This window comes from Gracilinanus agilis, chromosome 3, assembly GCF_016433145.1.
Source record: "Gracilinanus agilis isolate LMUSP501 chromosome 3, AgileGrace, whole genome shotgun sequence".
NCBI lineage: Eukaryota > Metazoa > Chordata > Mammalia > Didelphimorphia > Didelphidae > Gracilinanus > Gracilinanus agilis.
This window is the reverse complement of record NC_058132.1, coordinates 265365310-265378417: the sequence shown is the minus strand read 5'-3', so window position 1 is coordinate 265378417 and position 13108 is coordinate 265365310. Positions and strand designations below refer to the sequence as shown.

The window sequence follows — 13108 nt, the reverse complement described above, 5'->3', positions numbered from 1 at the left end:
CCTTTAAATTTCTGTTTTCTTTTAATAGAAACCAATCCCCATTCCTTCCCAAGCTTCTGCTAGCAATTCTGTTGGGCACTCAGTAGCCAGCATTCTAGCTCATGGAGGAGATAAGAATGACAGCAACTACTCAGAGGCAACAGACAAGACAGACTTCAACTGTAAATGTTCACAAAGCTTAAACATATCACAAGTATGAAATAAATGAATAATGTTGTTGAGAGTAATAATGAGGAAACTTTTCTTTTTAAAGAAAAACTAATGTTATGAATGTCTAATATTAAATCATAAATTCTCCTAGGACATTAAAAACATGATTTAATTTATGAATATTTAATTTTCAAGCAACTTCTTAGGAAGACAATTAGTATGCAAAGACTTTATACCCATTTAATAAATCATTATTGCTTATTAGAATGCTCTGTCTCTGACAAAAGGATACACTGGAATGACTACTGGATGTTATAATTCAATTCAAGCAACATAAAAATCTTCAGGGGGAGTCATTTATTTTTCTTATGTCCAATTCCCTTTCTCCAACTCCCATAATATTTTTAAAAAAAAAACATTTACCCTCTGTCTTACAATCAATACAAAGTATTGGTTCCAAAGCAGCAAGAGCAATAAGGCCTAGGCAACTGGGGTCAAGTGACTACCCAGAGTTAAATAGCTAGGAAGGCCTGGCATTCTATCCACTCAGTCACCTGGCTGCCCCCAACTTCCATAACTTCTTGAACAAACTCCTTAAGAACAAGGATCAGTTTGTTTTTAGTTTTTCTTTCTACTTTTGGTTTAGCACAATGCTCAGCACATAGCAGATGCTTACTAAGTGTTTGTTGACTGTTTTTTTTCTTTGTCTTTAAATTTTCATGCAGTTCTATTTTTGGTTTCTTGGACTTCATGGTATCCTATCCACCTGTAATTATGCTGCCAAAGGATAGGATGCTGCCAGAGAGGAGCCAAGAGCAGCCAAGATTTCTGTGGTCTGGAGAAAGAACTAAGATAGAGAATATAGAACACTTGGCACAGTTCCTTCTACCTCATGCCTGGCACAATACACTACGAGAGACACCCAGGAGCCTGACTTGCTTTCAGAGGTATTCCCTGAGGTACCATTATTACACTGGCCACTGAGCTAAAGGTGCCAGCCTAAAAGAATAACACAAAAAGGCACAGAAGCATCTCCATGTAACTGCATTTTTGAATTGATCTCTTAGCTTCTAAAAAGATCATCAGAAACAAATAAACACAAATCATGACAGTCATGTGCTACTCTTATCTCCTTGTCTAAAAATATGATCCTAGTTGCAAAGGAAGTAAAATGTGGAAATTCTGCATAATGGTTATGATAATTCTTAACAAGAGCAATGATAAAACAGGATTTCATAAGATCATTCATCTAAAATTGGAAGATAGATTTTCCAAACCTAGCTAGTCTAACACATTCACGCAATTTACGGATGAGGAAACTGAGGCCATGAGAAGTTAAAAAGACTTACCTAGTATCACACAGGGATGAAGTGAGAGAAATGTAATTTGAACTTATATTCCCTGATCCTAGAACCAGTTTCCATTTTCTAACAAGAAAGATGCTGCAAAAGCCACATAATCATTGGACTTAAAACTGAAAAGACATCTTCTCATGGGATTTGTAACTTGGGTTCCAGAGAACTTGTTTTTTTAATACTTTGAAAATTATATTTTTGATATAGTTTCCTTTGTAATCATATATTTTATTTTATGCATTTAAAATTATTGTTCTAAGAACATAAAAACATTTAAGGACCCCCAATCTAGACCAAACTCAGTCATCTTGCAGATCATAACATTGAGGCTCAGAGAAGTTAAATGATTTGTTTCTAACTCAGGCTTTCTCAATGAAAATTCAGTGCACTTTTTACTTCTACCACCTGCTGTTATGGTTGCAAATCAAAATTCTTAGAAGGGAATTTTGCTTCATCATGGGATAGAAAAATCTATTAGAAAAATTTTTTCTATTTGTAACATAAAAATATTATTTGCTATTAATTTAAATAATTTAATGTATGTGCTTATTTCAAATTCCTTTTACTTTTAGACAGTCAACATGATTAGATACCATTGTTTTTTAATATTACAGTCTTGGCATACAATACTGTATGCTTTTGGCTTGACTTTAAATTTTTTTTCTCTCTCAGTTAGGAACTAATATGTAAAGTGTCTCTTCCTTGAAAATGTTAGCAAATATTGTATTTATTTTATCTCTCTCCAAATGTACACATGCCTGTGTAGCTGGATGCACACTCACACCCATGAGGCTCATCATGGGAACATATGGGTTTCCAATGCCTAAAGGATGAAAGGAAATAAACTAAGACTAATAAAGCACAGGGGACACTAACAAGAAGCTAATCTAATCATGCCCACCATAGAATGAAGGGTTTTACTCCAGCTACAATGGTGTGAGATGGGGATTCACTGCTCAATGGTGAATAGAAGCAATAAGACTGGAAGAGACAGAATAGGAGTCTAAAAGCTGCCTGGATGTGGAGTCAGGAGACCTAGGTTTAAATTTTAACTGAACCACTTATTTTCTATGTAGCTTTGAACAAATTGTTCGACTTCTCTGGGCTTCTGTTTCCTTGTCTGTATGATGACTGTGTTGGATCAGATGGATTTCCAGGTCACTTCTAGGTCTAAATCAGTAATTCCTTTGAACCTCCTATACAATGAAGGAGTTTGCCTAGTAAGATACTGCTGCCAAAAAATGCTAGCTATTTGCATTTTCTTCATTCCATCATCAAAAAAATTGTTTTAAGAAGTTGCTTCAAACAAAGAAGTGTTTCCCTTTCCAAAAGGGTATAATTAAGCAAATTCCATCATTTCAAAATTCTGTAGTATCAAATACTAGGGGCAGCTGGAATTAAAAAAAAAAAACCCAAGTCCAAATATAGCCTCAAACACTTTCCTAGCTGTATGACCCTGGGCAAATCACTCAACCCTGTTTGCCTCAGTTTTCTTATCTGTAAAATGAGCTGCAGAAGGAATGAACATACTACTTCAGTGTCTGACAAGAAAACTCCAAATGAGATCATGAAGAGTCAGACATAACTGAAAAGGCCAAACAACAAAAGTTTCAAATGCTAATTGAAATAAGAAGGACAAAGTTGGATGTCTTTTTCTCATGATGTGCTTATAGTATCCAGATATCCAGATCCAAACTGCAGCAAACACCTTTCATTATATAATTTCTATCTTTATCATTATCTAAAAAAATGTTTAAAAGCAAACACTTACGGTTGACAAAGTTTCACAAGGTCCTGGTCTGTGGTATTGGGAGGCAGACCTCTGATATAAAGATTTGTTTTGCTTAGTTGATCCCACCCTGAGCTGCTACTGTTGCTACTGTTGTTATTACTGCTGGTGGTGCTGGGGCTGGGAGGAGCCATTGGGTGGGCTGGCACAATAGACTGCTGGAAAATAAAGAAGTAGCACATTAGAACCTAGAAACATAAATTAGATTAACCTAGTAAACATAAATTAGATACATAAATTAGGAAAAAAGAAGTTTGTTGCAAAGATCAGTTAAAGTACAGTGGCCATTTAATTTCTATCTGAAAGAATTTTATCACCTTTTTAATATGGGTATACTTCAATTTTAAAAAATTAGAATGTGACAATCCAGATGTATACACTTTAACCATATATACACTTTAACCAAAGGTTCTGTCACAGAACCATTCACTGTAGGAATCCTCTAAATAACTTCTTTTAATGCCTTTAAAATATGCAGTTCAACTTTTTAATTATTCACACACATTTTAGTAATTCATTTATCACATAATGTGGCATCAATATTTTTGAAACTCAGATTTAATTTACCTGCATGAAATTAAAATACAATTTTAAAATGAGATTCCCTTTCAACCTTTCAGTTGACTATGCAATAAAAGTTTTAAAAATATATCTAAAAGCAGATGATTCAGGTATAATTTTAATGCTATTAGTTTTACTGGAAGGTCAGTTTCTACCACTACAAAGGATTCATCTAATTCTATGGCAGGAATATAATACATCTGGAGATGGTTCATAGTTCTACTGACTTTCAAGCTCCCATTCCCCTCATCCCCTCAAATCTGGCTAAACTTGTGCAAAGTAACTTGTGAGAACTTTGTTGTAGTTGGCAACAAGCCTGGGTCTCTCTCTCAGAGACAACTACAACTATTAGGAAGCTCAAAGCCCAGGACCCAATGCAGTTTTACACTCAGCAGACACCCAGGAAGAATGTCTGAAATCATCCACATTCCAAACCTTCTCTGCACAGTATTGCTAGCAAAGCCTACTGATCCTAAGTTGCTCTGAAGAAGTTTAAATAAGTTCTAAGCAGTTATGTTGCAAATGCATATGTATTCCACACTGTCTCAAGTTATTTAACAAAATCTGTTTCACACTAGTAGAGAAATTGCTACCCCTAACCCTCTTCCACATAAATATAAAGCCACATAGTCAAGGAGATTTACAAGATGGTCAATGAAATTCCAAGGGAAAAAAATGTTCAAATTTATAGTGTAAATTCCAGTCTTTTTTCTCTTTCTGCATGTTAGGTAGCTCAGTAGAGAGAATGAAGGACTTATAATAAAGAATGTCTAAGTTCAACTCCTGATTTAGACACCAACTAGCAATATGATGCTAGGCAAGCCATTTAACCTCTATCCTCATCAGTTTCTTCATCTATAAAATGTAGATAACCATAACATCTCTATCCCAAAATTTCTGTAAGGATAATGTAATATTTTTAAGTGTTTTGTAAATCTTAATTGTTTTATGTTAGTTAGTGGTGGTGGTAATAGTAGCAGTAGTAGTAGATGATAGTAATGGTAGTAATAGTAGTAGGGGTGTTGGTAGAGGTGATAGTAGTGGTGGTAGTAGTAGTAGTAATAGTAGTGGTGGTGGTGGTTGTAGTAGTAGTGTAGAAGTATTAGTAGTGATGGTGGTGGTGGTAGAAGTAGTAGAAGCAGCAGGAGCAGCAGCAGCAGCAGCAGCAGTAGCTAATAGCAGCAGCAAATATGAATAAAACCCTGATAAATATAGGAGACACATTTAACTTTCATCTTCTGAAGCAAACCAAATCAAAACCAAAAAAGTACCCCTAAAAAATTCACATCTTGCAGTAAAAGTTGTCCTGCTCAGTCTGACTTCATGTTAAAAATTCTGATTGTTTTCTTCTCAGTAGTCTACTGTAGGTTCCTTGGTCTATATAAGATTCTTCTTCAGACCATCTCACTCTTTCCCCAGACCACAACAGTCAGATCCATCAGAATATGCCATTCCTTGAGTCATCCACATTTGAATATTCCTTTTCACCATTCATTGTAGTCCTATATTATCCACTATATCTTTCTGTAAATAAGGGAGGAAGGGAGTTGTGCTAAACAGCCTTTAAGGTTCTCAGCAAATCTGGATGATACTATGACTAAGAACTCCATATCTATACAAGAGTACTCTTTAAAGGAAGTAGCAATAACTCAAGTAACACCAGGCATAGGTGAGGTGGACAGAGAGCCACCCAAAGTGCAAGAAAAGCTGGATTCAAGTCATGCCTCAGTAACACACTGCCTTTGTGACTTTAGGAAAAGGGAAAATTGTTTAACTTGTCATGTCTTCAGGCAAACAAGATTCTAAAATGTGGAACAGATGCCACATTGTACTAGTAAAGGCAGTCATGGACAAAACAGGTCTCAGGTGCTGTGTCCTGGAAATACAGATGAAACAGAAACGATCCAGATCCTCAAGGATTTTGTATTCTTATGAGGAATACATATTCACAGGGAGGTAAAGACAACAACTTTACAAAGTGATTGAGTGTGAGATGAGTGAAGAGAGAACATTAGTAACTTGGAGGAAAGTAGGAATAAGGATGGGACTTGTGTAAGGAGATACATCCAAGTGGAATCTCAGAAGAAGACAGGGATTCCAAGAGACAAAGGTAATGAACTTTTGAGGGGAGAGAGGGGGAGAGAGAGAGAGAGAGGGAGAGAGAGAGAGAGAGAGAGAGAGAGAGAGAGAGAGAGAGTGAGTGTGTGTGTGTGTGAGAGAGAGAGAGAGTGTGTGTGATCCAGTGCAAAAGGCAGGGAAGAGGTATGGGAAATAAGCAATTATTAAGTTGCTATAATGTGCCAGGCACCATGCTAAGTCCTTTACAAATATTATCTCATTAGAATCTCACAACCCTGGGAGGTTGATGTTATTATTATCCCCATTCACAAGCAGACAACAGTCATGTGACTTGCCCAGGGTCAAACAGCTAGTAAGTGTCTGAAGCTGAATTTGAACTGAGGTCTTTCTGACTCCAGGTCCAGTGCTCTATCCACTGAACAACCCAGCTGCTTAAAGAGATGTATGAACTATTAGAATATAACATGTAGGGGAATAGTAAGTGGGCCAGTTTAGCTAAAATACAGAATGGCCAAATTTCATCCACATCAACTATTTTAACTATCATCTCTATTAATATTTCCTTTAGTTTAGGTTTCTGGCTTGGATCTCTCCTATAACCTTCCTTATATCCTGTATTATCCATTTGTATAACCTTCAAGTATCTCAAACAAAATACAGTATATTTAAAATGAAATTTATCTTTTCCCCAATATCTGCTCCTTATTCTGACTTCCATATTTCTGTCAAAAGTACTAGTACTCCTATAATTTGCATTTAAAACTCTGGTGTCAAATTTTTACTCTTTCTTCTCCTTTACCTCCCATATCCCATTAATTGCCAAGTCCCTTGATTCTACTTCTGCAATGACTTGCATCAAATTACTGATTCTCATTACTACCCATTTGGTTAATTAGGATAACCTGTGGAAAAAGTACACAGTGTAGGGTCCAGAGACCTGGGCTTTGCCTATCTGTGTAACTTTAGGGAAGTTACTTAACCTCTTTGGGTCTGAGTTTGCTCATCTGTATAATAAATTAAATATGATCTCAAAGGTCCTTTCTACCTCTAAAGTCAGGTTGATACTCTGCTCACTGAACTTTAGAGCTTCTTATGCATCCCTAGCTTGGGCATTTAGGTGGTGCAATGGATAGAATGCCTATCCTGGAAGTCTTTCCTCAGACACTGGCTGTGTGAGCCTAGGCAAATTACTATTTTCCTCAACTTTAAAATGAGCTAGAGAAGGAAATGGCAAACTACTCCAATGGGGTCACAAAGAGTCAGACACAACTGCAAGTGACTGAACAACATACCCTGCACCTCCCTGTATTACCTCCAAGTGTCTTAAATGCTAATTACAACCTGTAATGAAGAGATTTGATCAAAACTACAGCATCTTCCAGAATAGCAAGCATGGCTCATCAATCCCCCGTATTATTGCTTTATAACCCTTGAACATCAATGCATCGAGCTAAATCAGGATTAAATACAAGGAAAAACTTTCTGAATCTATTTCACCAATGTTTATTTTCCTCACATCAGAAATAAAGAAAAAACATTCACTGTTTTTCACAGAGCATAACATAAATCTCTTAAGCTTAGTAGGACTCAGTAAGTATCTATTAACTGATAACTGATACCCCACAGTAGGTCCTATTCTCTTTTCTGCTCAAACCCTTCAATTCTTTTGTCTTTTCATTATAGGTTTCACTATCTAAACTTCACTTTAATTAAAGAGAAAGAAGATAACAAGTACAAAACATCCCATTATACTCTCCCAAGTTGTACATTTCCTTAAATTATTTCAGATTTCTACCAAATAATTTGTTTTTTCAGAGCAATGCTACATCTTTTATATCTTAAATCCTATCTGGAATGATTACAACAAAAAACTTACTCATCAAAACTGAACACATTAGGTCTATCATTAGTATGATCATGTGAAGAAATGTGAAAAACATTTTTTATAATTCTGAAGAAATCAAAACAGAAGACCACAAATAGCCCTTTGAGCTCAAAAGTTCTATAATTTTATGAGATTCGGGTCATATTTCTATTCGGTATTTTGAAAAAAAGGCAGGAGTTATGGAATAATACTGGGAAGAATTCTACTATTCTATTAAATTCAAATTATATTTATGTCCATTATTTAGATAAACTAGCAGAAGCCTGGGAGATATTTGGGGGCAGAAGCAGTGAAATCCTCCACATTAAAAATAATGATAACAATGACTCAATTATCTACTCACAAAAGATTTGCTTATATCACAAAGAGGAAAATTGGAAAATTCTCAGAGACTTAACAATCAGTTAAGTGACAAATATAAATAGTACTAAATACATAAAACCAAAAATATATCAGTAACATTTCAATGAGGTTTTTTTCCCCTTAAAATAGATTAAAAGAAACAATCCAGGTGAATAATCTCAAGGTGGTTATCTTGTTTGTTGATGATTAATCCAAAATTCCATTTTGGGCAGAGTTCTACTACTACCCCCAGGGCCTGGGCTTCACTTCATTACATTGACTTTCCTCTACTCAGAGTAGAGAAATCCTGGCTCTGTTGAATTATGATACTAAATATCATACTCTCAACCATTAACTAGAAAGTCTATCCACAAATGTAAAGAAACACAAAATCAAACAAGTCTTATGTTCACTGTAGGACTATATGCTTTGTTTTTATTCTATTAAGATTGAGCTAGCTCTCTCTCTCTCTCTCTCTCTCTCTCTTTTTGCTCTGTGCCTTCTCATTAGACAATAAATTCTTCAACTGATTTATAAAGGCAGCCTATTTTGGCTGAAAACTGAAGTCAGCACTTTAGAAAGGTTTGATTTAAAAGAGAAAAGCAAAAACATTCAAGTTTTAATAGAAACACTGACAATTCTTTAGCAACCACATCACTTCATCAAATCCTAAACAATTTAAGTTTTTGATTGGAGACTTTTGTGCCTGGGAGGCACTAAAAACCTATCCTTGGTAATAAGTTAGCATAGTCTTATAAAACAAAATCACCTCTTGGCCATATCCAAAAATGTCTTACTCTACATTTCTAGTTTATTACCTGTCTCAAGAAGTATGAAAAATATTTTATCCTCAGCACTCTGAAGTTACATTTGGTGACTGTATTTGTTGATCAAAGTTCTCAAGTCTTTCAAAAATATCTGTAATATGTGTGTGTTTTAAACAATACTGTCATTATATATAATTTCTGATTCTGCTCCATTCTTAAAGTCTTCCCAAGTTTATTTGAATCTACTCTTTTCATCATTTTTATGACACCATTCCATTGTATCCACAGACCACAATTTTTTGAGCCATTTACTAATTGATGGTTAATCTGTGAGTTTCTAGTTCTTTGCTATAGCAAAAAGTGCTATATGTGTGTGTGTATTTTTTTTTGTAAATATGAATTCTTGTTCTTTCCTTCTTTGAGGCATATGTCTCATGGTGGTATTAGTGGGTCAAAGGATATGTTTTTTAGTGATTTGAGAGGTTGACTTCCAAATCACTTTACAGAATGGCTCTACTAATTCAGTTCCACTTGACCTTCCATATCCTCTCCTTCATCTGTAAAGTTCTAAGTAATCTTTGTCAGTCTGCTAGAACTGAGGCAGAATTGAAAAACTGTTTTAATCTACATTACTTTATTTATCATTTGACATGATTTGTATAGTTACTGTTAGTTTTCTTTTCTTCATGTCCTTTTATCTTGCATCTACAGGGGTCTCACTCATATTTCAGTTAGTTTTTTATATATTAGATATCAAATTTATGTCAGAGAAATTTACTAAAGAGATTTCCCCTCACCAACTCCAACTAAGTGTTTTCCCTTATGATTTTAGCTGCATATTATATTCAAAAGCTTTTGAAATAAAAATTTTGCACCTTTATGAAACCAAAATTGCTCATTTAATCATCTGTGAACTTTCTATCCCTCAGCCCAATCATAAGCAATTAACATTTCTTCAATTATTTGGATCTTCCTTATTTTACCTTATTTCTAATAATAAAAGAAATTGCTTTAATTTAAATTAATAGACCAGATAATTGGGCATAGAATTTACCTGTGCTACGTCTACCCAAAGCATTCATTTCACCTAATATTAATAGAATGCCTAAATTATCAACCTATGAGTCAATGATAATATGTATAATTGAGTAGCAACCACACCATACAGGGTCTCATATGCTGAAAGCAAAATTAACCATATTTATGAACTAATATATTAATAATAGTTCTCTCTGTTGGCAAGTTTAGTCAAGAAGTAAACAAGTATTTATAGAGTGATTATTATGTGCCAGGTACCACACTAAGAGCTGAGAAAAAACAGTTCTGATTTCAAAAAACTAACAACCTAATAGGAAAGACAACTTTTAAACGACTATGTTAAAAACAACATATATATACACATACATAAGTGTGTGTGTGTGTGTGTGTGTGTGTGTGTGTGTGTGTGTAATTGGAAATAATCTGTCAGGGACAAGGCACTATCATTAAAGGGAACTGAAAAAAGGTTTCCTGAAGACAGGACTTCAGTTGAGACTTGAAGCAATCCAGGGAAGCTAAGACATGGGAGAAAATTCTATGCAAAGGAAGAACAGATAGTAAAAATGCAGAATCAGGAGAAGAATGGGGAGGCTGAGATCATTAGATCACAGAGATTTGGAGAAGAGTAAGGTGGCTAGTATGGAAAGACAGAAGGGACCAGATTTATGGAGGGCTTTAAAAAAACAGAGAATTTCATTTGATCCTGAAGGCAACAGGGAGCCACTATTACTTCAAGTAGATCAATTTGGTGGATATGTTTCTACATAACCAAGGCCTCCCAAAAAAGGACCATTATAAACATGTTATCTTAGTATTTTGCAAACCTTTAAGCTCTCATATTATTAATATACAGTATTAGAACCAAGTATTACAGTCACAGTCTTTGTGTTCTTTCTTATACCATTCCTGGGAATTCCAATAGAAATCTAAAAACATTCCTCTTTTAACTTCAAGTTTTCATTGCATCTACCATATCCTTCAAGATAACAAGCCTGACTATTTTCTTCCAAATCAGAAGGAGAGGCTGCCTCTTAGAACCCCAGACATTTCCTCTACAGAAGCAAAGAAAGTATCCATAATAGTCACAGTTATGATTCCAAAGGAATGGAGATCTGTTGTTTAGAAATTAATAATTAATTCCTCCATGATCACATATCTGTATACCTCTTAATATATCTCAGTATGTTTCACTGAATTCAAAAATCTATTATAAGCCAAAGAATTCGAAGAATTTATACAATTAATAATTAAGTACAGCACTGGGGTAGATGCTTTAAAGTGCTTCAATTCTTTTACAATTGAAAAAAATTATCATTCTCCCTGGGGACCTTTCAGTCTCAGACTATATTAACTGAAAAAAAAAAACAAAATCTTAAAAAAAATTGCATAAAAGAAAAATGATTCTCTCAAACTGGTTAAATTAAGATTTTTGTTTCCTTTGCTCTTTTTTTTTAAGGTAGCCTTTTTAGTGGAAGAAGAGCAATTGAGGGATAGAGTTATGTTTAAAAAAGAAAAGGAAGAAAGGAGAGGAAAGGAGAAAGAAGATTCCTGGGACAGGAAACAGGACAATACATTCAGGAGAAAATGAAGCATTAGGAGTTTTGCTGTCGGACTAACGAATAAGAAAAATGACTTCACAGGCAGACAGAATCAGAGATGTCATTGCTGGAAAGGATCATAGCATCACAGCTTTAGAATTGAAAGTGATTCTCAGACATCTAGTGTATAATCTCATAACTTTATAAGTGAGGAAAAGTAAGTCCCCAAAAGATCAAGTGACTTTACCACAATCCCACAACTAATGGTAAGGATAGACCTAGAATACAGCTTTCCTGGCTCCCAGGTCAGTGCTTGTGATATTCCCAGATGCACCATATTTCTGTAGAAAGCAATGAATTTGGAGTCACAGAATCTATTCAGTCACAGCTTATTATGACTATTATTTACTATTCTTGCGACCCTATATGCATCACTCTACCTCTATGTAAAATGAGAGGGATTGCATGACTTCTAAAGCTTCTTCAGCTCTAAGACAAAAATTCCTATAATCTATTATTGTCTCCAATATTTCACCTGGCATAAGACATATCCAAAAGGAATATGTTTTATCTTTTACTCAGTGGCCTTTACAACAGTACTGTGAAATAGACCCAGTATTGACTGATGAGATTAAGTATCAAAAAAGTTTGAGGGGGCAGCTGGGTAGCTCAATGGATTGAGAGCCAGGCCTAGAGACAGGAGGTCCTAGGTTCAGATCCGGCCTCAGACACTTCCCAGCTGTGTGACCCTGGGCAAGTCACTTGACCCCCATTGCCTACCCTTACCACTCTTCCACCTATAAGTCAATACACAGAAGTTAAGGGTTTAAAATAAAAAAAAAATTAAAAAAAAAAAGTTTGAATGGCTTGCTCAAGAGGTCACCCAGGTGATTGTCCCTTTTTTTATTTTCTTCATTGAGGTAGGAGTACTGGAAATTATGGGGTTGAGCAAAACAGATCACATACTTTGAAGCAGAGACTGGATTGAATGATCACCATAAAAACCCTGAGTATTCCTATTCAATACAATGCACTGAATTCAAGGTTTTTGTGAGAAAAGATTTCAGAATCCAAGTCATGTCACCTATTCAAAGAGACAAAGAAATTACTGGTAAAGTGGATAAGATGAACCAATTATCACAAGTAAAACTTGGGACTGTCAAAATTTAGTCACTAGCCTCAAGTCTTAATTATGCTGCTAATTCATCACTGAAATTTCTGCACAGGAATTCATGGTTAATTCAGCATTTTATTAGTATATCAAATAAATTGATAAAAGAAATAGACTTAAAGTATGTATTTGATAAATATTTATTGGATGGGTAAATTGCACACACACACTCAAAAAAAAAAAAAGACTACCATGAAAAGCAACATGGTGCAGCAAATAAAGTACTGGACTAGGTTCAAATACTAATTTAGACCCTGAGCAAGTCAGTTAAACTTTTTCCTGTGCCTCACCCTCTCTCATTTGTAGACTGAAAGAACAAGATCACCTAAGGTCTCTATAGCTATAAATCTATGATTCTATCATCCAAAAGAACCCATCCTCATTTATTGAAGTGAGCTTTTTTTGAGGGAGGGCCATGAAAAGGGAAAGAAGA

At 35.1% G+C, this 13108-nt stretch overlaps 1 protein-coding gene across 2 annotated transcripts in view; it reads right to left on the bottom strand.

Annotated features, from left to right (window-relative positions):
• RBMS1 (RNA binding motif single stranded interacting protein 1) overlaps nt 1-13108 on the bottom strand; it is a 271729-nt gene that overhangs the window by 137594 nt on the left and 121027 nt on the right. For both annotated transcript variants that reach the window (XM_044669838.1, XM_044669837.1), the window contains exon 2: nt 3277-3452. In XM_044669838.1, coding sequence (XP_044525773.1) covers nt 3277-3452 — 176 coding nt within the window. The remainder of the gene's footprint in view (nt 1-3276; nt 3453-13108) is intronic.